We start from the raw sequence: 24,402 nt of genomic DNA on the forward strand, positions 1-24,402 counted from the left end.
AAATTAGGGGTTGTAAATAAGTGTGAATGAGAACAGAAGTTTAAAGAACCTCTCTATTATTTTAAGTTTCTAGGAAGCACCCTTTAATTGGTATGAAATCTTTACATTATGTGAATGTTTGTGAATAAGATCTGTAAATATGAACATTTTTACATTTGAAAGAACCTATAAATCTATAAATCTATCTATAAAAATAGTTTAAAGTTTTAAAGGTTTTAAGCCTTTAAAAGGTTCATAAACACAGATCTCAAACATGTTTTTTAGGGAACCAAAAGTGGCACCACTCTAAGAACCCAAATTATTTGCGGGTGTGGAAAAACTTTTGAAGGCTAAGATACTTTTCACTTACTTTTTTTAGCCTGCACTGTGGATGTTTACTCAAAATACATAAACAGTATTACTCATATGATCAGTTTAGTTAGACTGTGTTTGTCTATAATTGTGACTTAGATAATGATCAGTCCACATTATTTAGTAATCAATACTGAAAAAATACCATTTCTAGTCTGCACAGTGGATGTTTACGCAATGTTCTTAATAAACCTTTAACAGTACATGAACTGCTTGTGTGTTATTAGTTTAGTTAGGCTGTGTTTGTAACTTAGCAAATTGCAAATTATTTACTTACTTTTTCTAGCCTGCACTGTGGATGTTTACTCCATGTGCTCAATAAAAGACATTAACAGTATTACTCATATAATAAGTTTAGTTAGACCATTTATAATTGTGATAATGATCAGACCACATTTTTAGTAATCAATACTCAAATCCAGGTAATTCCAAAAGGCTCACTTACTTTTTCTAGCCTGCACTGTTGATGTTTCCTCAATGTGCTCAATAACACATTGACAGTCTAATTAAACTGTTAACAAACAAGCAATTTATGTACTGTGTTTGTCTATAATTGTGACTTAGATAATGATCAGACCACATTATTTAGTAATCAATACTGAAATACAGTCAATTCCAAATGATTAACTTACTTTTTCTAGCCCGCACTGTGGATGTTTACTCGGTGTGCTCATTAAAAGACATGAACAGTGTAACTCATATAATCAGTTTAGTTAGACCATTTATGATTGTGATAATGATCAGACCACATTATTTAATAATCAATACTGAAATCAAGGCAATTCCAAAAGGCTCACTTACTTTTTCTAGCCTGCACTGTTGATGTTTCCTCAATGTGCTCAATAACACATTGACAGTACATAAATTGCTTGTTTGTTAACAGTTTAATTAGACTGTGTTTGTATATAATTGTGACTTAGATAATGATCAGACCACATTATTATTAGTAATCAATGTAGAAATTCAATTAATTCCATAAGGTTCACACACTTTGTCTGTATCTAACTGTATCTAGACTCCGGCCTCTGGTTGAATCCGACGCCGAAGGGCTTTTCAGTGTTGCCTCTTAAACAGCTTCATTCTCCTACAACACGGGTAAATGCAGTATTAGTCGCAAACTGGGAGAGAATGGACAGAATAATTCGGAGCTGTTTACAGCTTGATTGACCAGCTTGTTTACTTGCATGTAGCTTTCCTGCACACAATGCGTGTGCTGAGTTTGTGACCGGCGCGCTGTGGAGCGAACCCGTAATGCCTGCCGTGTCTTTCTCTCCTGAGGCTGGAACTTTTGTGACCAGGCTCTGGGTTCACTCTATTCAGCTCCCCTCCACATGGCTTTAGCTTCTAAATGCTTCGCTGGCTTCGCGCCGCTCTGCACCTGCACTCAGCTTCAAAACAATTGGACATTGTGGCTTGAAGGCCACGCAAGGGACGCATACCAGGTTGCCATTATGCTGCCAGGCTACAGCAAACAATATAATTAAAATTGTCAAGTGTGGACCATTCCACCTGCATGGGTAGAATAGCTTTTTTTAAATACAGTTTTCTGCAGAGATGTAGCATTTTAGTTTTCATGCTGTTTAACTTTTCTAATTGACCGAAAAAGAACAATACCTTATTGTATTGATTCCACAGTATCATATATCATGTGTGTAAGCCTAGTAATTAGATTTAGATACTTATTAAGCACATATAAAACAACTGAGGTTGACAATAAATATGAAAGTGGCTGAAGGTGAATCGAAGAAAAGCCACATGTAAGTCCTAAACATCTAGACCTACTTAGACCATCAGTTAACAGCCTATAGTCCAGATGGAGCTTCAGTTAGAAGGTTTTCTTAGGCCTTAACTCATGTAGATTTAATTCTGTTCTAAGACATTTTGCTAATTAGCTCACTTTGCTAGCTTACTTGCAAAGATATTTCCTTTGAGTTAACGTTGTGCTAGTTAAATTACATGGCCATGCTAAAAAAAAATCCAGCTCGAATCCAGCTTTTGCTGGTAGCTGGGTTTAGATGGTCTAAACTGGTCTTTAAAATGGTCAAGGTGGTTGAAAAGTTTGTCATCCAGATGTAAACTTAGCTGGGAGCTGGTTTATCATCAGCTCTTGACCAGCATAATGTATACTTTATTTGATCTTGGTCATGTGGATCGTCCAGCTTGATGATGCTGGTCATGCTGGTTGACCAGTTTAGTCTTGCTAGCCAAGCTGATCAGCCAGCTTGGTCATACTGGTTGCCTAGCTTGGTCAGGCTGGTCATGCTTGTATACCAGATAAACCATCAAACTCAAACAAAAACATGTGTGTAGGGTTTAGAGTAGGTTTAGGGTTAAGGTTACGATTAGGTTTAAGGTTAGTAGGTTTAAGATTGAGACTAGGTTTAGGGTTAAGGTTAGGATTAGGTTTAAGGTTAGGATTAGGTTTAAGGTTAGGATTAGGTTTTAGGTTAGTAGGTTTAGGGTTGAGAGTAGGTTTAGGGTTAAGGTTAGGATTAGGTTTAAGGTTAGGATTAGGTTTAAGGTTAGTAGGTTTAAGGTTGGGACTAGGTTTAGGGTTAAGGTTACGATTAGGTTTTAGGTTAGTAGGTTTAAGATTGAGACTAGGTTTAGGGTTAAGGTTAGGATTAGCTTTAAGGTTAGGATTAGGTTTTAGGTTAGTAGGTTTAGGGTTGAGAGTAGGTTTAGGGTTAAGGTTAGGATTATGTTTAAGGTTAGTAGGTTTAAGGTTGAGAGTAGGTTTAAGGTTAAGGTTAGGATTATGTTTAGGGTTAGTAGGTTTAGGGTTAAGGTTACAATTAGGTTTAAGGTTAGTAGGTTTAAGATTGAGAGTAGGTTTTAGGTTAAGCTTAGGACTAGGTTTAAGGTTAGGATTAGGTTTTAGGTTAGTAGGTTTAAGGTTGAGAGTAGGTTTAAGGTTAAGGTTAAGATTATGTTTAGGGTTAGTAGGTTTAGGGTTAAGGTTACAATTAGGTTTAACGTTAGTAGGTTTAAGATTGAGAGTAGGTTTTAGGTTAAGCTTAGGACTAGGTTTAAGGTTAGGATTAGGTTTTAGGTTAGTAGGTTTAGGGTTGAGAGTAGGTTTAGGGTTAAGGTTACGATTAGGTTTAAGGTTAGTAGGTTTAAGATTGAGACTTGGTTTAGGGTTAAGGTTAGGATTAGATTAAGGGTTGAGAGTAGGTTTGGGGTTAAGGTTAGGATTATGTTTAAGGTTAGGAGGTTTAAGGTTTTAAGGTTTAGGGTTAGAATACTAATGCTTATGGTTATGGTTAGGATTGGTTAGGGTTGAGAGTAGGTTTAGGAGTTAATAAGGTTAGGATTATAGTGAACAAACTGGTTAGTAGGGTTTAGGCAAGTCTTAATTAGTGTGGATTAGGTGCTTATGTTTAGGATTAGGTTTAGTGTTAACTACTGGGTTAAGAAAGTTAGGGTTAGGGTTAAGATTATGTTAGTAGGATTTAGATTAACTCTGTGCTGACCATGATCTAATCCACCATCTTAACCAGCTTGGGCTGGTCAGGGGGCTAGCTGTTATTTGTTAGCTAAAATGCAATGTTACTTGTTCTAAAATAAAGTGTTTTGTTAGCAAGGTTGTTTCCATGATTACATGACTTGTCATTAGGCTAAAACTTACTTGTTTTGTCTTTTAAGATACACCAGGCATGATATAAATAAGGAGACCGGACGAGTTCTCGTAACGCCCTTTAACAAAAAGATGATATTGTGATGCTAGTGGGGAAAGCTCCCCCTCGATGTGGAGATCTACGCAAGTGCAGTAGCCAGAACAAGCTGAAAAAGCATGTTTTTGGGCATTATTGAGAAAACTGATACAAACTGTTGATGGGGTTTTTGTGAGATTTTAGCAACAGCAATTTGGCCTTCATTCATAGAGATAGGAGCCTAGTCATGTGGGAGCCTCAGAAATCTGCCCACAGGTCAAATATGTTTGATGACCCTTGGCCTGATGGGATTAAACCATGAGTTCATTTTGTAAGAGTTGAAATTAGAGCAATGATGTAGTATTTCGGAAATGTCTCAGACTTGATAACGGCTATTCCTGAAAACAGAGCTAATTTGCTAGTGAGGATCACAAAAATGACACCAGGATTCTTAACATGCAACTTTATCTATTACATGGACTTGGATGGGTGATGGCAAGCAAACAGCACTCTGTGATGGAAAGGAGATTGGGACTGTAGAAATAGATTATCATTCTCATTTCCTGGAAATTAATAGTCAATTCTCTACAACAATCCAACTGATCAGAGTGAGCCAAGCTACGCCACTAATAGATGCAGCTCTATTTTGGTACCAAGAAACACTCCGCAAATAATGCAAAGAAATAATACAAATTGTACACGACGCTCGGCATATTTAGGCTATGCAAATTGGCCCAGCCATGTACAATCTGCAAGGCTCAATACGCTTCCCTGTTAGAGTCGCTCAAAGATTTAAGAAAGCAGAGAGCATATGACAGATATGACAGATCAATCAATATTTGAACCTCAGTGTCTGACACAAATCCCAAGTAGAGATCTGCTAATCATTCTCATAAGCATGTTACACCCACGTAGCAATTTCTAGCATATGCTAGAGAAGTGAGAGTGAACTGGGAAGTTCCTTCCGAGAAGCAGGGGTTCTACACAGACAGCGGATGCACATGTATGGATTTAATGTCTGCGGTGTTGTGACAGGCCTATTTATTATATCTGCAACACATTTCCATGTGTTTGTTGTGGGAAATCAAGGTGCTGCTTTGTTGCCTTTGCCGTGAAAGATGAAGAGAAGATCTGTTCACTAATTCTGGCTGATCGGTTCTTAGGACTGAGCCTCGCCAACTTTTGATTGAACACTCCTGTGAGCTGTACTGCTTTTAGATGATAATGTATGCCAGTCTGTAGAGGTTACTTTCTCTACGAAGTCAATTTTAATTAGCTAGCTTCGCGTTTTAACATGCGGTCCAGGTTAGAAGTAACCGCACTTCAGGAAGGCCACACTGCAGGCAGTACCGCAAATTAAGCTTCTAATCTACCTGTGGGGAGCGCATCCTGTCACTTAAGACAACTGCTGGCCAAAGAGATTGCAAATGCTGAGCAAATCAGCACCATGTAGCCTGGATAGCAGCGCTCATTTGCGTATTTGCGCCTCGTAGGCTTGAGATGCTCATGGTAACAAACATCCTGTGGATGCATTTGGTGCATTAGTGCTCGTTTACAGTGATGATGTTTGAAGGAAAATATTCATGCTCCCCTGCCTCAGATGTATTCAGGTCATCTTAAATAAACTTGCTAATCTAATTTTGTAGAGATACAGTATGTCAAATAATGTCAGAAACCATGGAAGGAAGTGTATTTCACGTGGCTTGCGTAAAGCAAGTTAGACCCAGATGGTAGATGGTAGTGGAATTTGCAGTCTTAAACTTTTTTCCTATTTTTATTTGGATATATATATATATATATATATATATATATATATATATATATATATATATATAATGTAATCTTAAGGAGATACACATTTTGTGTGTGTCTGTATATATATATATAATCTTAAAGAGATCTTACGAAGATACACATTTTGAGAGTGTAGACTGCAATTTTTGGTTCAATGCTGATGTATAAAATTACTTGGAATACTTATAAGTTATTTGATAATGTAAATATTAATATGTTTATAGGAAGTTTATAGGAAGTCTATTTGACGTGGCTGGCGTCAAGCAAGTTAGACCCAGATGGTAGATGGTAGTGCAATTTGCAGTCTTAAACTTTTTCCTATTTATATATATATATATATATATATATATATATATATATATATATATATATATATATATATATATATATATTAAGGAGATGCACACTTTGAGAGTGTATACATGAATTTTTGGTTCATTGCTGATGTATAAAATTACTTGGAATACTTGTAAGAAAATTCATTTGTTCAATATTTTAAGTTATTTAATAATGTAAATATTAATTTGTTTATAGTTTGAAATTAATTGGACTGAAATATGCTCAGATGTCATTTAATAAGCTATATACAACCCTGTTATTTTACTTTTTGTTTATGGAATCATTGATGACCCATAGAAGCTGCATATTATAGCATAGTTTTAAACTATATAACAAAAACACTGTTCTTATTCCCAGATTTGGTGGTCATCTGGGGTAGTCCAGTCTGGTTTCTCTTCATTGTATGAGTTTGAGCTCCCCTTCTTTGGACACTAAAACGATACAACACAACGGCGATATCTGTGTTGTACTCATGGCAACCCCTGGTTCTATTCTGTAGAAGAAACCCCTGTTTTTTTTACAATGAACAACAGTTTGACACCAAACCCCACTCTGAAAGACTGTGTTTACAGCTCAGCCACTGAATTATGAAGACATGTAGAAGAATGTGTGCCATTCCCTTGTGATGGACACAGACGCATGTACGCCAAAACATCCACAGCCCTGAGGAGTGACTACAGAAAGTCTCTCCATGAAGTTAATCAGTCGCCTTTGTGGAGTCTTTTAGCAGCCAAACAATGGTGATTATTAAGATTTGAGGCGATGTGTGTTTGGACCTCAATAGGGAGAGGATAATGAGATGTCGTACATTGTATTAGGGGCAATACTCCTCCGTTCTGGACCCACGGTTGTGTGGCGCCTGTTCGCAGATTGAAAGTCAGATTCCACCGCAAGACTTAATCCCATGCCATTATCTTGTTCAAATAAGACGTCAAAGCGGTGCATGGGGGATTGGGAATCAGAGCCGGGCCGAGTGTTTGACATGTCTTTCCTCGCCTATCTCTCTCTCTCAGGCAGCCAAGGGGAGAGAGTTGGTGGGGTTGCGGTGGGCCGGCACATTTAAATGTGCCACGCTGATTATCTCACGGCCGTGTTTACGTATTCATTTATGTAAACATTATGCTAATGTGTTTTCCGGCTTGTCGCTTATGTCCGATTGTGCCCTTCAAGTTTTGACGTGAGGTGACTGATGCAGCCTTGATGTGAAAGGCGCCACCGTGCTCTGAGCGCAGTCAAGCATGCCCGAGCGCACCCCGGTTTGTTATTGGCTTAAAGGAGGTCGAGGGCTTGAAAAACTTTCTCTAATATGAGGGGGGCTCTCGGGAGCCCCTTTCAAGTCTTTTACGTATCCCTAAAGGATCAGGCCTGCTGCGTACACTACAATCATATTTACACTAAATCATAATCTTTCAGGACGTCTTTTTTTTAGCTGCGGCGCTCAGAGTAACATCAGATCAAAGGAGACTGAGAAGAACTACCAAAAGTCAAACTTTCTAGCGCGCGAAATGTACACACAGAGCTAACACAGCGGCCTCCTGCAGCTCCTGAATAATCATCAGGACAAGCACAGGAGGGTTTTGAAGATTTATAACAAGACGTTGCTCCTTTTTCTTTTGTTTTTCAGGCTATAGCAGTTAGCATTAGCAATACCGCTAAAACAAACGATTGTTATGGCACCAGTTAGGATGGTGATCATTTATCATCATTGCAAAGCCATTGGAATTCAACCTCCATAATCAACCCATAAATGGCCATGAACACACACACACACACTAGTGAATATGGCTGTGAGAACACACACCTGGAGTGGCGGGCAACCACATCAGCGAAGCAAATGAGGGTTAGGTGTTCAAGGGCACCTTAGTCATTAATGTTGAGGGGGGTGAAAGCAATGTACTTAACTCTCCATCACCCCATTCCCTGCAAGTCCAGGATATTGAACCAGCAACCTTCCAGTCTCAAGCCCACCAAGTCCACCAAGCCCACCAAACACACTAACCTTTAGGCCTTGGCTGCACCTACTGTTACTAGCCATTTTCTAATAGTAACTTCACAAAATAAGAAAAGGTACCACGTTACAACTGCACTGCCCTTTTTAAGGGGTATATATATATATATATATATATACATATATATATATATAAAACTCATTATCAATCCCAGGAGCCACACCCCCAGTGGATCCAAATGTTTATTACACTTCTACATCTTCTATATATTTAGGGGTCAGCTTGTTTGCATTGTAGTCAAAAGAATAATGCACTTTATTATCAGGTTAAATTAGTCAATTAATGGGTGTTAATGAATTATTTCAGAACAAAATACCACATTAAAAATGGTCAAAGATTCAATATTTAATATCAATATGTACATAGTACTACATGCTAAAGTTCTAGCGCTGTATAAGAGCTTTTTGATTTGTAACTATAGTGGAAATTTCTGATTGTTGAATAAGACCAATTATGATTAAGATCTCAGGTGTGAATTTTGTAAATAGAATAGTTCATTAAAGTCACCCTTTGATGTGCAAATGCACTCACACAGCTTGTCTAGTCCCTATAAAGACGTACTACCAATAGAATAGGACTCTCTGGAGCAGATAAACATCATGAACCTATTGGCACCATGCTGCCTAATGCCAGGCGTGGACTAGAGGGGTATAAAGCCCCCCAGCATTGAGCTGGGGAGCAGTGGAAGAACTGTGTTCTCTGGAATGATAATTGGTGCTTCATCCAATATTTTTGGGATGAGTTGGGGAGTTGGGGGTGATGAGGTTGGATGGTGATCATCATCCAACATGCTGACCTCACTAATGCAATTAAATCCTCACAGCAATACTCCTCCAAAATCTAGTAGAAAGCCTTCTTCCCTGGACAGTAGAGACAGTTACTCCAACAAAAGCACGATCAACTCTCGTTAATACCCTTAATTTCAGAAAAAAACACAAGAAATGACCAGTTGTCCCAAAACTTTTGTCCATATAGTGTGTGTGTGTAATTAAGATGTAATGTTGTGTGCAAATCTATTGGTCTGTTCATTATGAAATATTTACATAATTTAATAAACAGTTGTTTTTAAAGCAGTTGTAATATTTAAGCCATGGATATTCGTTATCAAACTTTAAAGCTGAAGGGTGTGGGTTCGCGTCCCATCTGAGTCAATACTATATATACAAAGGAAGAAGAAATAGCTCACTGGCTTTTGGACAGATGAAAGCTGCTGGACTGTGTTTTGGGTAGCATTGCTTCTCTCCTTGCAGCACAACTGGGGTTCAATTCCCCAGGCAATCACATCACACTATACCAATAAGTGCCCGTGAGTCTCCTAATTCTACATTAGCCTGCCTTTCTATGTGATTAGGCTTGTACGTCGCTCTGGGTAAGAGCATAAATATGAAGGCGTTTTAAAATGAAGTAAAAAGTAAAAAAAAAAAGAAAAAGAAAAAAGGTTAAAGGGTTTTGATATGACAGCAGTAGCATGTAGGCTTTCCTTTTCTTCTGCCATTCTAGCTCACGCCTGACATCAGAACTGTCCAATTTCCATAAAAATGTGATAGAACTTCTTACACATTGGTGCCATCTTCACCCGCTCCACCACTATTTCTGGCCTCGCAGTCCAGAGTTAACAGAAGTGTCAGTACTACTAAAAATTGCCTTACTCCCACTTTGCACACTGAAGTTGAAGCTGACTGACAGCAGCTGGGATGAATGTTAAAATGTGACCCAAACAGATATTCTTTTTCCTTTCTCACAATGTCTTGTCCAATCTCCTGCCCATTATGTTTATTCAGCTCAATCAGAGGTAAGTTAGACCACAATGGTATTAGTTCACATCATATTTGGATAATAAATATAAATGATAAAGTTGTTCATTATTATTTAGTTTCCAGTAGTTACATCAATCATTTACAATGTTTTCTCAACTTTTATACAACTTCAAAACTCCCCCTACCACACTATCAAGTCAAGTCAAGTCAAGTCAAGTCAAGTGGGTTTTATTGTCATTTCAGCTACATACAGAGTACACAGTGAAACAAGACAACGTTCCTTCAGGACCATGGTGCAACACAGACACAGTGCATACAGAACACAAGTGCAACACAATACAAGTGTGGACAGACAACACAACACAGTACAGACAAAGAATAATAAATAATTGGGGGTTGTGTGCAAATTCTGCAGTGTGTAAATATTGAGTCCAGTGAGGTAGTGAGGTTATTAGTGCAAATGCTTGTGCAAAAAATGCTTCCCATTTTATCTGGGGTAAATGGTTGGAGAGAGAGAGAGAGAGAGAGAGAGAGTGCATGTAACAGAAAAGACATCAGGTCAGAAGTTGAGTTGAGTTGAGAAGTCTGATGGCTTGGGGGAAGAAGCTATTGCAGAGTCTGGTCGTGTTGGACCGGATGCTGCGGTACCTTTTTCCTGATGGCAGGAGGGAGAACCACATCAAACCTTACAAATAAGTAAACAAAATAATGAAGTTAAATAAATGTGTGATGACACGTATACAATTATACAATTAAACAAAACAAAACTTGAACAAAAACAAGGTTTACACACACACATACATACACACACACTGTCATTCAAAGCATGCCAAGACAAGACAAGTCACATAATTTCTAAATTCATAAACAGATTGACAATTACTTTGTTAGTATTAACCCTTTAGAGGTCTTAGGACATTTTCTCTCAATTTTGCATTGAAATTTGCTTTTAAGATAATAAGATAATACCCATATGTTTCATAACACAATGTTCAAAACAGCCTCAGCACTCTCTGTAATGAGGCCCATGTGACCTAGAGCACTGTGTGAAGAGATACTCTGACCCTAAACTTTAAAAAAGTGAAGTCTGATTATAGATATTATTATTATTCCTTGTTAAAACATGCCTGTACTTATGTGGACAAATTGTTTTGGTGTATAAAATGGGTTAACCAGAGTCTTATAACAGACTATATAGCTCATTATTGTAACTAATTGATACACATTAAAATGAATTGCTATATAATTACTATATAATATATAACCTGATATAAAGTATGAATAAAATATAGTATCTAAATGTGTAATAAATTGTCTAAAATTAAAACTTTAGAAATTTTAGAAATTTGTCAAAATCATAAGGCTTGATAAAATTGACTGTTCATTAGTAAAGCTTTACTTACTTACTTACTTCAAAGCTATACCTAAACACAGAGAATAAAACTGATATAACTATTTTTACTATTTCTCCTCATTTGCTTTATGTATGTACTTTTTATGATTTCCTGAGTGTCCGAAAAATAAAGATGGATGCCTAAATCCACCAAATACAGACAAGAGGCAGATGGTGGACAAACAAATCCACTGGCGAGAGGCAGGAGATGGGCTTCCCAGCCTGTCTTCATAGCCTCATAACTCCAAATGTGAGTCACGTACGATCTTGAATGATAAGATGCAATCAAAAGGGACAGACTCTAAACATCCAGGAAATGTCGGAACTGTATTTCTGTGCTGGATTATTTTAAAGCTATTAATAGAAACATCAAGACACATTAAATTTGACCCACTGGGTTCGTGTTCGCGGACCCCACAGGGTGAATACACTCTTAAAGATAAAGGTGTTACAAAGGGTTAAGCGATGCCACAGAGGGGTTATTTTGGTTTCATAAAGAACTGTTAGATAACACGGGTTCGATTTTCGGTCTGGGTGACTATGCTGGGCTACACCAATAAGAGTCCTTGGGCAAGACTCCTTACACTACATTGGTCCACCTCTGGAATTCCAGTAACCTTTTAAGTTGTTGTGGCTTTAAGGCTTTAAAGAAGTGTGAGGTAAGATGTAAAGGTTCAGTACCAATGTCAAGCTTCCTCAAACACACATCTTTCTTTTATGGTATAGTTTGAAGTCTTTTTATTTTTAGCACCTTTATTTTGGAGTGTATTAATGGTAGGTTTCCTAACAACGCTCAGAAAGGTGGCAGCATGTATCCCATAAGTAAACACAATCAGAAAGCTAGGGCTGCGTAATGGGAAGGATACGTATCATGAGACAGGGATTACGAATCAGTGACCTGCGATTTATTTTACAACTTTTACAAATCAAATTTTAAGAAATATATCATAGTATAAAAAACATCATCATATCTCAAAATCTGAGTAAAAGAAAAGTTTTTACCCCAAAAGTTTATATCCAATCAGATCAGTGGGCTCCGAAGACAGAGTACAACACTTCCACCTAGTGGTCAAGGTTTAAACACAACACTAAGTGAACCACTGTCTGACATTTATGAATTTCATAAACTATGAATTTAAAATCAGTGTGTTTCTGAGAATCGATACAGAATTGCAAAACAAAATATCACAATAATTTGATACATTAATGTTTTCTGACGACCCCATTTCAGATCCCTGGCAGTAACATGCATCTTGGATGATCTGATCACAAATGATTGCCCAAACATTTGAAATTAGTCTCTTCTCAGCACTTATGATTGGATTTCTTACATCATTTCCACTTGAGGAGGGGCATGGAGCACATGACTAGTTAATAAATCGAGAGTTTACCTTAATGTAATAGTTAGTTTCTTATTATAGCGCGCTTAGCTAATTCCTGGTTATTATGTATTTTCCGGCTGGGGCAGTGATGCGGTTGATGGGGGCGGTGCTTTGCTGTCTGGGACGCTTCCAGACACTTTACTATTTACACTACAAGAATAATGTGGTCATATGCGTCTCTGACCACATCTGAATGTGGTTTGAGTGACTTTGTGCTGGCCACTTGTGATCGGATCACCCAGGAAACGAGTCCTCAGTTTTACGGGTGCCTCAGTTTCATTGCTGTCATTTTTTAAATGAAAACCGCAGCTGCAGTTCAGCTTATCACTCCGGGCTAAAGTTATAAGCGCAAACTTGAGCAGCAGGTGTTGCAGTTTACACAACAAAATCACTGATAGACTGCAACACCTGCTACTTTTAATAAAGCAGTTCACTGACCTTCAGATCGATAGATGAACTCTCTGGGAGCAGAGTTATGCGTAGATATGAATAATGTGTAGATGATTTGAGAGTCGACTCCTTACTTGGATGTGTTTTTACATTCAGGCACAGCTTAGTGTTTGGATGTGGAGTATTGCACATCCAGGTTGACTACACGGACAAAAGTATTTGGACATCTGCTCATTTGATCACCAAATCCCGAAAAAAATGCACTCCCAAGCCCTAAACTGTCAGTGGCCGTTGCAGTTAGTTGCGGGTGTATTTATTTGTGCTAAAAAAAAAAAACTATATCTTTATGTCTATCAGCATTTTCATTATTATCACACAACAATTTTCAGCTCAAAATGATGCATAAAAGTAAAAATGAAAATTTCCGCCTTAAAAAAATTCAGCTGAAGAGAAAATTGATGAGTGTTGAAGCTGTTGAGTTGCATTGACCCTAAATGCACTTATTAAGTATCAACTCAACTGTTTTTTATCAAAACAACCCAACTGACCCTCACCAACACAAATTTGTTAAGTTCCTTCAATAAATAATAGACCTGAGTAAAATCAACAACAGAATAAGTTTAGTGTTTTGAGAATAATAATAAAAAAAAAATGTTCAGAATAAAAAAAAATAAAGAATGATAATAAAAAAAAAGATTCAGTGAAAATGGGACTCCTAACAACCAAGCAAAACCCAAACCTGTCCCCATTTGTTTAACAGTTTGTTAAAAAATCAAGTTCTGATCTCACTTCAGATCTGAAAACATGTGTGAAAAAGTGTGTGTGTGTGTGTATGTGTGTCCTCAATGCTGTGGATCTTACCAGATGTGGAGATGATTAAGAAGCTCTTAGTGAGAAAAGCAAACTGACTTGGTCAAAGCAAGCAAAGAAGCTGCTGCTGTTCTTAGAACAGTGGACTGACCACCCCCACAGTCCAGCAACATTATTGAATGTGGTTGTTATGACTTGGATGGTGAGAAGCAGTAAGCTCTCCAACTTCTAAGGTTGAACTTTGGAGTAGAGCTGGGCGATATCACAATATTGTATCGTTATTGTGATTGCAATAAGCTTTTCTAAGCACATGGAGGAGACTGTTAGTGTTTAATAAACACTGATCAGCTGCAGGTTTCATTACTAACAGTGTAATTAGACTGGGTTAATTAGATGAAGAGCAGCAGATGTTGAGTATAAATCATTGTATTCAGTACGGGAGAGGATCTGAATCATCTGAAAAATAGTAGTTTTTAAGAGTCTGTCTCTACTGATGTATTTAGTCTGTAATTATGTGTATCGTGATAGATATTGTGTATCGTGAGAAATATCTTAAATATTGTGATCTAGTATTTTGACCATTTCGCCCAGCTCTACTTTGGAGGTGTGGAACGATCTGCAGAGTCTCCTGAGGTAAAGGTGAAGCTCTAAACACTCAAACACTAAACATTGAGACTTCTGGGTCATTTTCTGTTAAATAAATGTTTTCTGCTTTTTTCCTGATGCTGAAAAATGAAGAACCTTTACTTAATGACCGTTTTGACTGAAAGTCAAATAAATGAAAGGCGGCCCCTGACTTTTCTTTAGTACTGGAAGTGAAACAAAAGCAGAGTCCGCTGTTTTGGCTGAGACCTTTAAACTCGTCTGAGCAGTCCAATTAGTATAACTAATTGCCCCTCTGCTCTTTGAAGTCCTCAAGTCTTGACTAGCTAATGCAAAATACAGGATAAAAAAATGGTCCTGTATATGTGGACACCTGCTAATCCAACGTTTCTTCTGAAATCAAAGGTATTAACGGGACGTTGGTTCTCTTTTTCGGCAGTAACAGCTTTTACTCTTCCGACAAGGCCTCACACTGAATGCTGTTACATTGCTGTGAGGATATGCTTGCATTAAGCCATAAGAACATTAGTAAGCTCAGGTACTGAATTTAGTTGATCAGTTCGGCATCACAACCACTGTTCCAGCTCATCCTAAAGATTCTAGCAGGCTGTTGTTGGTCATTTTGCATGTCAGTCAAGATACTGCTTTCTGTCAAAGTAAGCAGTAAGCAGGTCAAATTGCATGGTAAAATGTCTTGATCTTCAAATTGCTGATACCTTTGTTCAAAGGTTCACCACAGCTTCTGTTCATGCTTCAAAATATTCTTCAGTGGTTCCTTAAGTCAAGTCAAGTCAAGTGGGTTTTATTGTCATTTCAACTACATACAGAGTACACAGTGAAACGAAACAACGTTCCTCCAGGACCATGGTGCAACATAGACAGTGCATACAAGACACAAGTGCAACACAAACAAACAAGTGCGGACAGACAACACAACACAGTACACACCAGAGAATAATAAACCCATAAATAAGAATAAAAAACCCATTGATCACAAAGTTTATTATTCAGTGATTGGTTTTAATGCAGAAACTATTGAGAGTTATTTGACAACTATTTAAGCTTGAGCATTTTTTGTGGAGCCCCTCAGGGTTCTATAGTAGGGCCTATGAAACTGATGTCAATTTAGATTATAATGTAGTTATTAGAGCGAGGAACGCAAGTGTGGACTTACAGAGTTAGGTCAAAGGTTCTTTGAAGATCTGTAATACTTCACAGAACCATTGCAGTCTTTCACACCATTGCACATTGCAACCATTGAACTCTTGAATAACTCCTTCTGATAAGGAAGCTACTATACATACATTATAAAAAGTACTTCAAATGTTTCTTAATAAGGGCAAAGGTTCTGTGTAATACTCTGACAACTCTCAGAACCATCTGGATGATTAAATGGCTTCTTCCCTGGTTGGGTCCTTTATTATTGAAAATTACCTATAAGGTCATCCAAAGGTGCTTCAAGGCCAAATGCAATAGTTTTGTTTAGAGAACTTACAGAACTATCTGAATGTTTGAATGGTTCCTTGCTTGTTTAAATAGTCCTTTATTATAAAAATAATATTCCTTAATTCCTTTATTTTAAAAAGTCCAAATACCTTGTATCTCCAAGGGGAAAAAAACATTTTTAGCTTTCAATGGAAGTCAGTGTGAAAAGATTTTATTCCAACTCATTTTGGAACATTTCTATTAGTCCATTCATCATGAAAATCTGATACAATGTGAATAACAACTAACAGATTCACATTATTCCAAATAAATTGAAAAGCAACACCAACAATAAATGGTGCATACAGACGAACCTTTTAGCTAGGACACACAGTATCATTAATGAGAAGCACCAACATTTCTTTTGTACTAAAAGCCCCTTCTTGTGGAGAATTGTTAGCCTGTTAAATGCGTGTGAGTTAAATTCAGGTCACTGAGGTGCTTTGCATTTACAATTGGATCTACATAAAGCACCAACACGAGTCCCTGTACTGTTATGAGTTAGAGAACTATATGGAACCCTATGGAACCCTATTTGCTTTTGAGCTCAGGCCTTTGGGAATGTTCTTTGACTAACCATATGAGCAGTAAACATCAGCAAACACACATTACTATCACTTCTATCACTACTCCCCGTTTCTAGTCTTCTAATCCTCTTGGAAGGTGTGCAGTTTTTCTACACATGTATCAGAACCCCTGTCCAAGGCAATATTTAGTGGATCCCTTGACGTTCTTCTCCTGTGTTACAGCCTGTGTGGGCTTAAATCATGTTTATGACGAGTGCGTGTCGCATTTGAACTACACGGTGTTCAGTCGAGAACTGTCAGACAAATCAACGAGGCACAGCCCATCTTTGACAAATTAGGGGTCTTCAGCAAGCTGCCATCATTCTTGTGAGTGAATATTAGCTTGATGGCACATTGGCTGAGAAGAAAAACAGCAACGGGAGGGTGAGGTCCCATCATACTTCATCCCCCACCTCTTTCTTTCTCTGCCTTCTCCTCCCTGCTGAGGAGAGTTTTAATCCACAGTAATTACTTTATTGACTCATTTGCAGGGCCAGATTGCTTCCAATCCACCATCAATAAAAAATACACTAGGATGAGGAATAGCGATGGATCCAGCATGGATCCTCAAACTGCAAAGTGGCTTTCACTCCTCATTGGGCAGAATTACGTTTGGTATTGCTCAGTGTTTTGAGTTGCCCGACATGGAACATTTAATATGATGATTTGCAGAGGAGCTGAAGGTGTATTTTAATGGTCAAAGAATCGAGTTGGAGTTGACTGGATTTAAGGGATAAAGGGATCAAGAGATCATATCTTAGGACTATTCTTGTTGTTGTAACTCGGTGTGTACTCTCGGTGTTTCTAATAAAGTAGCCAGTCAGTGGAATTACAGAGTAAGGGTTTCTGATAAAGTAGCTAGTGAGTGGGAGTACATGGTAAGGGGTTTCTAGCAAATTAGCCAGTGGGTGGAACTACAAAGTAAGGGTTTCTCTAACAATGTAGTGAAAGTAAGGGTTTCCCATAAAGTGGCCAGTGGAAGTACAAAGAGCAGGTTTCTAATAAAGCAGCCAGTAAGTAGAAGCATATGTAAGGGTTTCTTATAAAGTGGCCAAAGTAACGGATTCTTTTTTTTCTTATCCGATTTTCTCCCCTATTTGGGCTACCAAGTACTCAACCCGTTTGTACTCTCCCCACATCCAGTGAGGGTGGACTAGCACATGCCCCCTCCAACATCCTCACAAGTCAAGCCGAAGCAACATTGCCGCGCAACCAATGCATCTGGAGGGAAGCGCTACATACCCGGCATTGACACACCAGCCCGCAGATGCCAGCGATGGCCAGCATGGCAACAAATGAATGTAGGGAAAGAGCGCCCTCTACCCACCCTGGAAAAAGCAAGGCCAGTTGTGCTCTCTCTGAGCCTTGGCTGCCGATGGCTAGCAGCATGACCGGGATTCGAACCAGCGATCTGATCATGGTGACAGTGCTTTAGTCTACTGCACCACCCGGGGCCCCAAGTAATGGTTTCTAATAAAGTGACCAGTGTGTGGACGTATGAAGGAAGGGTTTCTAATAAAGTGGCCAGTGAGTGGACAAATGAAGTAAGGGTTTCTAATAAAGTGGCCAGTGAGTAAAGGTCAGACTTTCTAATAAAGTGACCAGTGAATGGATGTATGAAGTAAGGGTTTCTAATAAAGTGGCCAATGAATGGATGTGTTAAGTAAAGGCTTCTTATAAAGGCCAGATCCTAACATAGCTTTCAGTATACAGCTGGTTTCAGTATTTACTCTTATACTCTCATTTCCATCTCTCTCTCTCTCTCTCTCTCTCTCTCTCTCTCTCTCTGCAGGTGTGTGTGGGCAGCAGGCGTTCAGGACGGAGCCCCGTAACCTGACTGTGCGAGCAGGGGCCACCGCGCTGCTAAAGTGTGAAGTGCTGAGGGCCTCTGGAGCTATTCAGTGGGTGAAGGACGGCCTGCTGCTCGGGCCACAGAGGTCACTGCCCGGCCACCCGCGCTACAGCATGACTGGTGACGAGAACAAAGGTGAGAACTAGGATGGGACTGGAGAAAATTAACTGTGGGGATTGTGAGAAATGCAGCATGAATATATAAATAAATACAGTCAGTTATGATAAATCCGCCACCCTGGAATATTCCATACCCTACCCTGTGCATCCAAACATTTACACTCGATATTGCCACGTTTCTACATTCAGGATGTAGGATTTGGTTGTATTCAGCCACAGGAGCATCGGCAAAGTCAGGTTCTGATGTATGATGATCAGTTCATGGTCTATGCTACTCCAGCTGATCTTAAAAGGGATTATACACACTGTCCACTGACCACTGCATACCAGGAGCACCCCACAAGATGTTGGTCCAGCCACAGTTTGGTTATTGTCCAAGTGTCTCAGATTCTTATACTTCTAACACATCACCTTCAAGAACTGACTGTTCACTCGCTGCCTAATATATCCACCCCTTGACGGATACCACTGTAGATGTAGATAATCAATCATTTCTAACTTCACCTGTAAGTGGTACTAATATTATGGCTGATCGGTGTACAGTAATAAAGTGTCTGGGATGGTCATGTATGCATATACAGCACAATGAAATTCGTCTCTTTGCATTTTCCATCTTAGAAATCCAGGGTCAGAGCATAGCTACAGCCATGCTACAGCACCCCCTGGAGCAGAGAAGGTTAAGGGCCCAAAGGGCCCAAAAGTGGCAGCTTAGCTAACCTGGGTATCAACCCACAACCCTGAGACCAATAACACAAAGCAATGGCCACCACTGCCTCATGGACTTTAACCCCTCACATTTAAAGCCTCACATGAAGATGCTACAAATGATTATATGAGTGATCCCATAAAAGAACCTCTTTTGGTTCTCTAAAGAACCATGTGTGTGAATGTGAATATCCCTTAAATTGGTATATCAAGTCAGTTACTTATATTACACATATGGTTCTTTTTGGAACCTAAAGTGGTTCTGGCATCACTCATAGAACCATTAGAAATGTGTATATATTTTTAAGGGTGAACCAAACTAGATTTTTTTGGGTCATAAAACAATTCAGAGCATCATGGAATTTCAGATTTCACCAAGTTTGATTAAATTTTACTTTTAATTTGGGAGATTTTTCCTTTCCTGTTAGATATACACTATTTACACAGTGGTGTGATACAGCCAATTAAACCATTGGTCTTATTTTTTCCATTTAAAAATAGCTTGAGCATATTTATTTGTCAAGAAATGAGCATTACTGCATTACTTTGGATGGTTATTATTAATAATAGTAATTTATAAATCAAATGTAGTTGGATCACTTCTTCAGTGCCATCTCAATGCATCCCAGCTGTACATGTTCATGTGACTCTCTATGCTTAGCAATAGTACTGCTCAGTTTTCCCATTAATTATTACTGAAACAGATCAGCCATAATGGATATTTTAGTAATATTTCCATTTTAGCCTGAGCCGGAGTCGTCTATAGATTTTATGCAGCCACTGGAACCATGGAATCCCATAGGCATTGTTCTCCCGAAAACAGCTTAGCGAAACGCTAACAAAGGAGATTCTAATTTAAGCACTGGGGACTGGTTTGAGAAATGAGCAGTTCTTTCTTCCCCGAGCCGAGCGCCTACACAAAAACAGCTCTGAATCATGCCTATCCTTATCGGCCATTAGGAGTAAATAAGGGGGAAATTGAGTTTGTTGCTTGGTGGCTCGCACCACTGAATAGTGGTGGTATGCGTAGCAGGCGGGGCGGGCTAGCACCTATAAAAAGATGCCTGCAATTAAAATCCAAGGCTGAATAGAGGCCCGGCCGAGCTCTCCTGTTCATTAGACACCAAAGCAGCCATATTGGGCAACACTTAACTCCCCATGATGCCGCTGTGCATTTGCACAATACCGCCGGAAAAAAGCAGTTCCTGCAGTTTTCTGCTGACGTTAAAGAGCCCACATGATGGAAAACCAAACCGTTTGATGTAGTGAGCCGTCAGGTTTCTTAACATATCACAGACTCAGCGGTCCATACTGTCTGTGTATGAAAAGAAAGCTGCAAAACAACCTGTTTCATAACTATTTTATATAGTTTTCGTTTTTTTTTTTCTTTTGTCAGCCGTTTATTTTAGCCACACCCACTATAGTAGCTCTCTTATCTATTGTATCATTGCTGTCATGCAAAAAATTCCTAAATGAAAATAAACATTTTGAAAGAGAGCATAAAAATGCTGTAACTTCAAATGAAGCCAAAAAAAAAAAAAAAATTATATATATATACCAAATTCCAAGTGATTTTGGATCATTTCAATTGGTACATTTATCAGGAAATGCTGATCGGATGTACAGAGCAGTTGTGAAAACTGACGAAAATGGAAAATGGAAAGTGGAGCTATAGAGTTTTTGCTTGATGAGATCAAAAATGTATGTTATAGATTTTGATATTCAATAAATTTCTATGTATATTCCATCCTTTGTCAAGATTATACAAATACATTAGGAAGACCCACATAGGATACCATAGCAACCACCTGACAACACTCTAGTTTCACGTTTCACGTTTCAAGTTTCAGGTTTATTTGTCATTTGCACAACATGTCGGGACATTTATGTATTGAAATGCTTGTGGTGAGGTTCAGGTTGATGCTCTACAGGAGGACAAAACTATTTACATACTAACATATTCAAATAAAGTTATATACATTATATATATTATAATATAATATATATAATATATATATATATTATATATATATATTATATATATTATATTAAATAAATACAAAATACACACAAAATACAGAATATACAAAAACAGGAGGGATCTGTAGAAAACCAACTACCAATTCTACCAACTACCTCACAACACCCTGTCAACCACTACACAACTCCACAGAAACCACCTAGCAACACCATAGGAATCACAAGGCAACTACTAAGCAACACCACACGCAATTGCCAGGGAGATCATAGCAACCACCTATATGTGCATATGCACTTAATGGACAAAAATATTGGGACACCTACAGGAGCTTTTATGCCATGTCATTCTAACCCCATAGGCATTATTAATATGGAGCTGGTCCTCCTTTGCTCTAAGCTCTACCAGCAGCAGCAGGTCTGGAGCTCTGCTGCAGTTATTGAGTCAGTTGGAGGCTTTTCTGCACTCTGCTCTGAGCTCAGCACTCGGCCCTGACCCCACTCTGTAACTTTACGTGGTCTGACAGACACTCGGTGGACACTGAGCTGCTCCCTGTGAGCTGTTCCTCCTAAACTCTTCCACTGTTCAATAATAACACCACTCACAGCTGATGTTTCACCAGCTGACTTCTTGTTGTAGTTGGTGCAGCGGTGTCTCCTATTACATACAGAACCACGCTGGAGTTCAGTGAGCTCTTTATAACCTCCCACTCTTTCACTGATGTGTGTGAGAAAGGCCGACTGCAGGGCTAGGGGCTTGATTTTAAACACTTGTGGCTTAAATGGGACTGAAGAGGTGTGTCCCAATACTTTTGTCCATTCCGTTTATATAAACTGAATTGAACTATGTCAATTGTTATTTCAACAGTGATTTTCTGAAATCCTTCCACACACACACACACACACACACAGTGAGAAAATGAATGTGAAAGCATTTCTTGTCAGCATTTCATGTTGGATGTCAGAAGCATAATTATCGGTCTCCCGCAAACACATGCGTGCACACGCAAACACGGGCGACACAAACATCATCGCAGCGTTTACTAAGTGCAATTTCAAGAGAGTGGAAAATCATTAATAATTTTAAAGTGGCTCCTTTTCCGTCTATGATAACATAGATCCGAAAATTGCTACTGGTTGGTGTTAATTATCTTGCCAGCTTGTTTGACACCTCCTTTTTTTCCCCAGCTGCAGCGGTTGTCATACCGAGATACTATTTTCTGCATGTTAGTTTTCTCTGGAAGGAGAGAGGGAAGAAGAAGGAATAAAAAAAAGAAAAGTTCAAAGCTTGAACAGCTTGCATAGACTTCGCCGAGCAGCCATTAATCGTCACGGAGTAGTAACTGAACAAACTAACCCCATGGTGGCCCAGTATTCAACTGGTAAATAATAAATGCATCTCGCACACAAAGGAGCACAGCAGAATGGAGCATAGGGACGAGATCAAATAGAATAAACCATTGGGCTTTTCCCTTCCTTCAGAGGTAATAATTGGTCATATTAGACTAACATTTCGTACAAATTCAGCAGAGCAAACTCAGTAATGCGGTTTGTCAGCCGTAATTCGGATGCGTGATTGGATTTAAGCTGGAGTTTGCTGAGAAATTTCCAACGTGTCAAATAACAAAAGCTCTCTTTCTATCTTGTGGAAGTTAATTGAAGTGTTCTTGTAATTAGAAAATGGGACATTTACTGTCCGGAATTAATCAGCAGAGGCTTTAACCTAAACGTCTCTGCGTTCAGGCCTATTCACTCCTCTGTCTTTGTGCATTTCTGAAGTAAAAGGTTCCTAAATGCTTCTTTTTTCCTCCTGATTTGTCTAATTTGAAATTTTTTAGTCGGCAAACTCCTCACTCAGTGTCCAGGATCTCAACACCGGTCCAACTCTAAATGGTTCGGTCTGAATTTTGTGTAAATCACTCATTTACATTTATGGCATTTAGCTGACGCATACAAGGTTACTCATATTACAGGGGTGGGCCAATGTAGTCTTAGGAGTTTTGCCCAAGGACTCTTATTCATGTAGTGCAGCATAGTTACCCAGACCGGGAATCGAACCCCAGTCTCCCACATGGTGCGGTAAATCAGCGGCAGGTAGTAGTGTTATCTGTTGCGCCACACCAACCACATTTCGCAACGCTCTTGCATTCAGTGTTTAGATCAGACATACAGTTTTTTGTTAATGGATGATTTCGCATTAGAATACATGCTTGCAAAATTGTGAAGATGACCCGTTTACACTAGCAACACTCTACTCCACATGGCAACATCCTAGAAACCACTTGGCAGCTCCTCAGCAACCACCAAACAATATCAAAGCAATAATTTGAATACCATTGCAACTACCGCAATAGCAGCAACACCATAGCAGCCACCTGACAATCACTTAGCCGCATCTGAGCAACCAACTTTTAGGATTTTAGGTTTGCAATAGTATGAGATTTTTTTCAATATGATAACTCTAAATCCAAAAATATCATGATTTTACAGGATCACAATATGCAGTGTTTTACAATTCTTAATCTTGGTGTTGTTGTTGTTTGTCTTCTTCTTATTATTATTATTGAATTATTGTACACCTTTGATCATTGACCCTTAAATGAATAAAAACAGGGTTTTGTTTTTTGGCTGAACAAAAGCTTTACTATAATTACAATGTATTAATGAAAGTATATATAAAGGTCTAATTTTTAATATTTAAATAAATAAATAAATAAATAAATAAATAAAGTTGCATGTAAGGTCAGGCCTCTTTAAACTATTTTGTTTCCAGCTAATGCTTATTTTTATTTCGGATTAATCTGCTGATTATTTTCTCCATTAATGGATTCTTTGATTTGTTTTAATTTTTTTAACAATATATAACCTTTTATTTTCAAACCATGGTATACCACTGTAACTCTATTGGATACCAAAACAACCATCTAGTAAGCACCTAGCAACACCCTACCACCCATTAAGCAACTCTCCAGCAACCACCAAACAACACAAAAGGAACCACTTAGCAATATCATAGCAATAATTGGAATAGTTCTATTCCATTTGTATATTATGTTTACAATACCTCTATAATAATAATAATAATAATAATAATAATAATAATAATAATAATAATAACAATAATATATATATATATATATATATTGATATATATGATATGCACATGTATATGTATCTATATTTTTGCAATACCTCTATAATATATAACATATTC

The 24,402-nt window shown here is 38.4% G+C and overlaps 1 protein-coding gene across 1 annotated transcript in view; it reads left to right on the forward strand.

Moving 5' to 3' along the window:
- The window catches only part of nphs1 (NPHS1 adhesion molecule, nephrin), a 275,069-nt gene that overhangs the window by 135,243 nt on the left and 115,424 nt on the right, over positions 1–24,402 (forward strand). Inside the window, exon 2 of the mRNA XM_072691705.1 lies at positions 18,328–18,522. Coding sequence (XP_072547806.1) covers positions 18,328–18,522 — 195 coding nt within the window. The remainder of the gene's footprint in view (positions 1–18,327; positions 18,523–24,402) is intronic.

Source organism: Salminus brasiliensis, chromosome 11 (genome assembly GCF_030463535.1).
Source record: "Salminus brasiliensis chromosome 11, fSalBra1.hap2, whole genome shotgun sequence".
In the NCBI taxonomy this organism is placed as follows: Eukaryota; Metazoa; Chordata; class Actinopteri; order Characiformes; family Bryconidae; genus Salminus; species Salminus brasiliensis.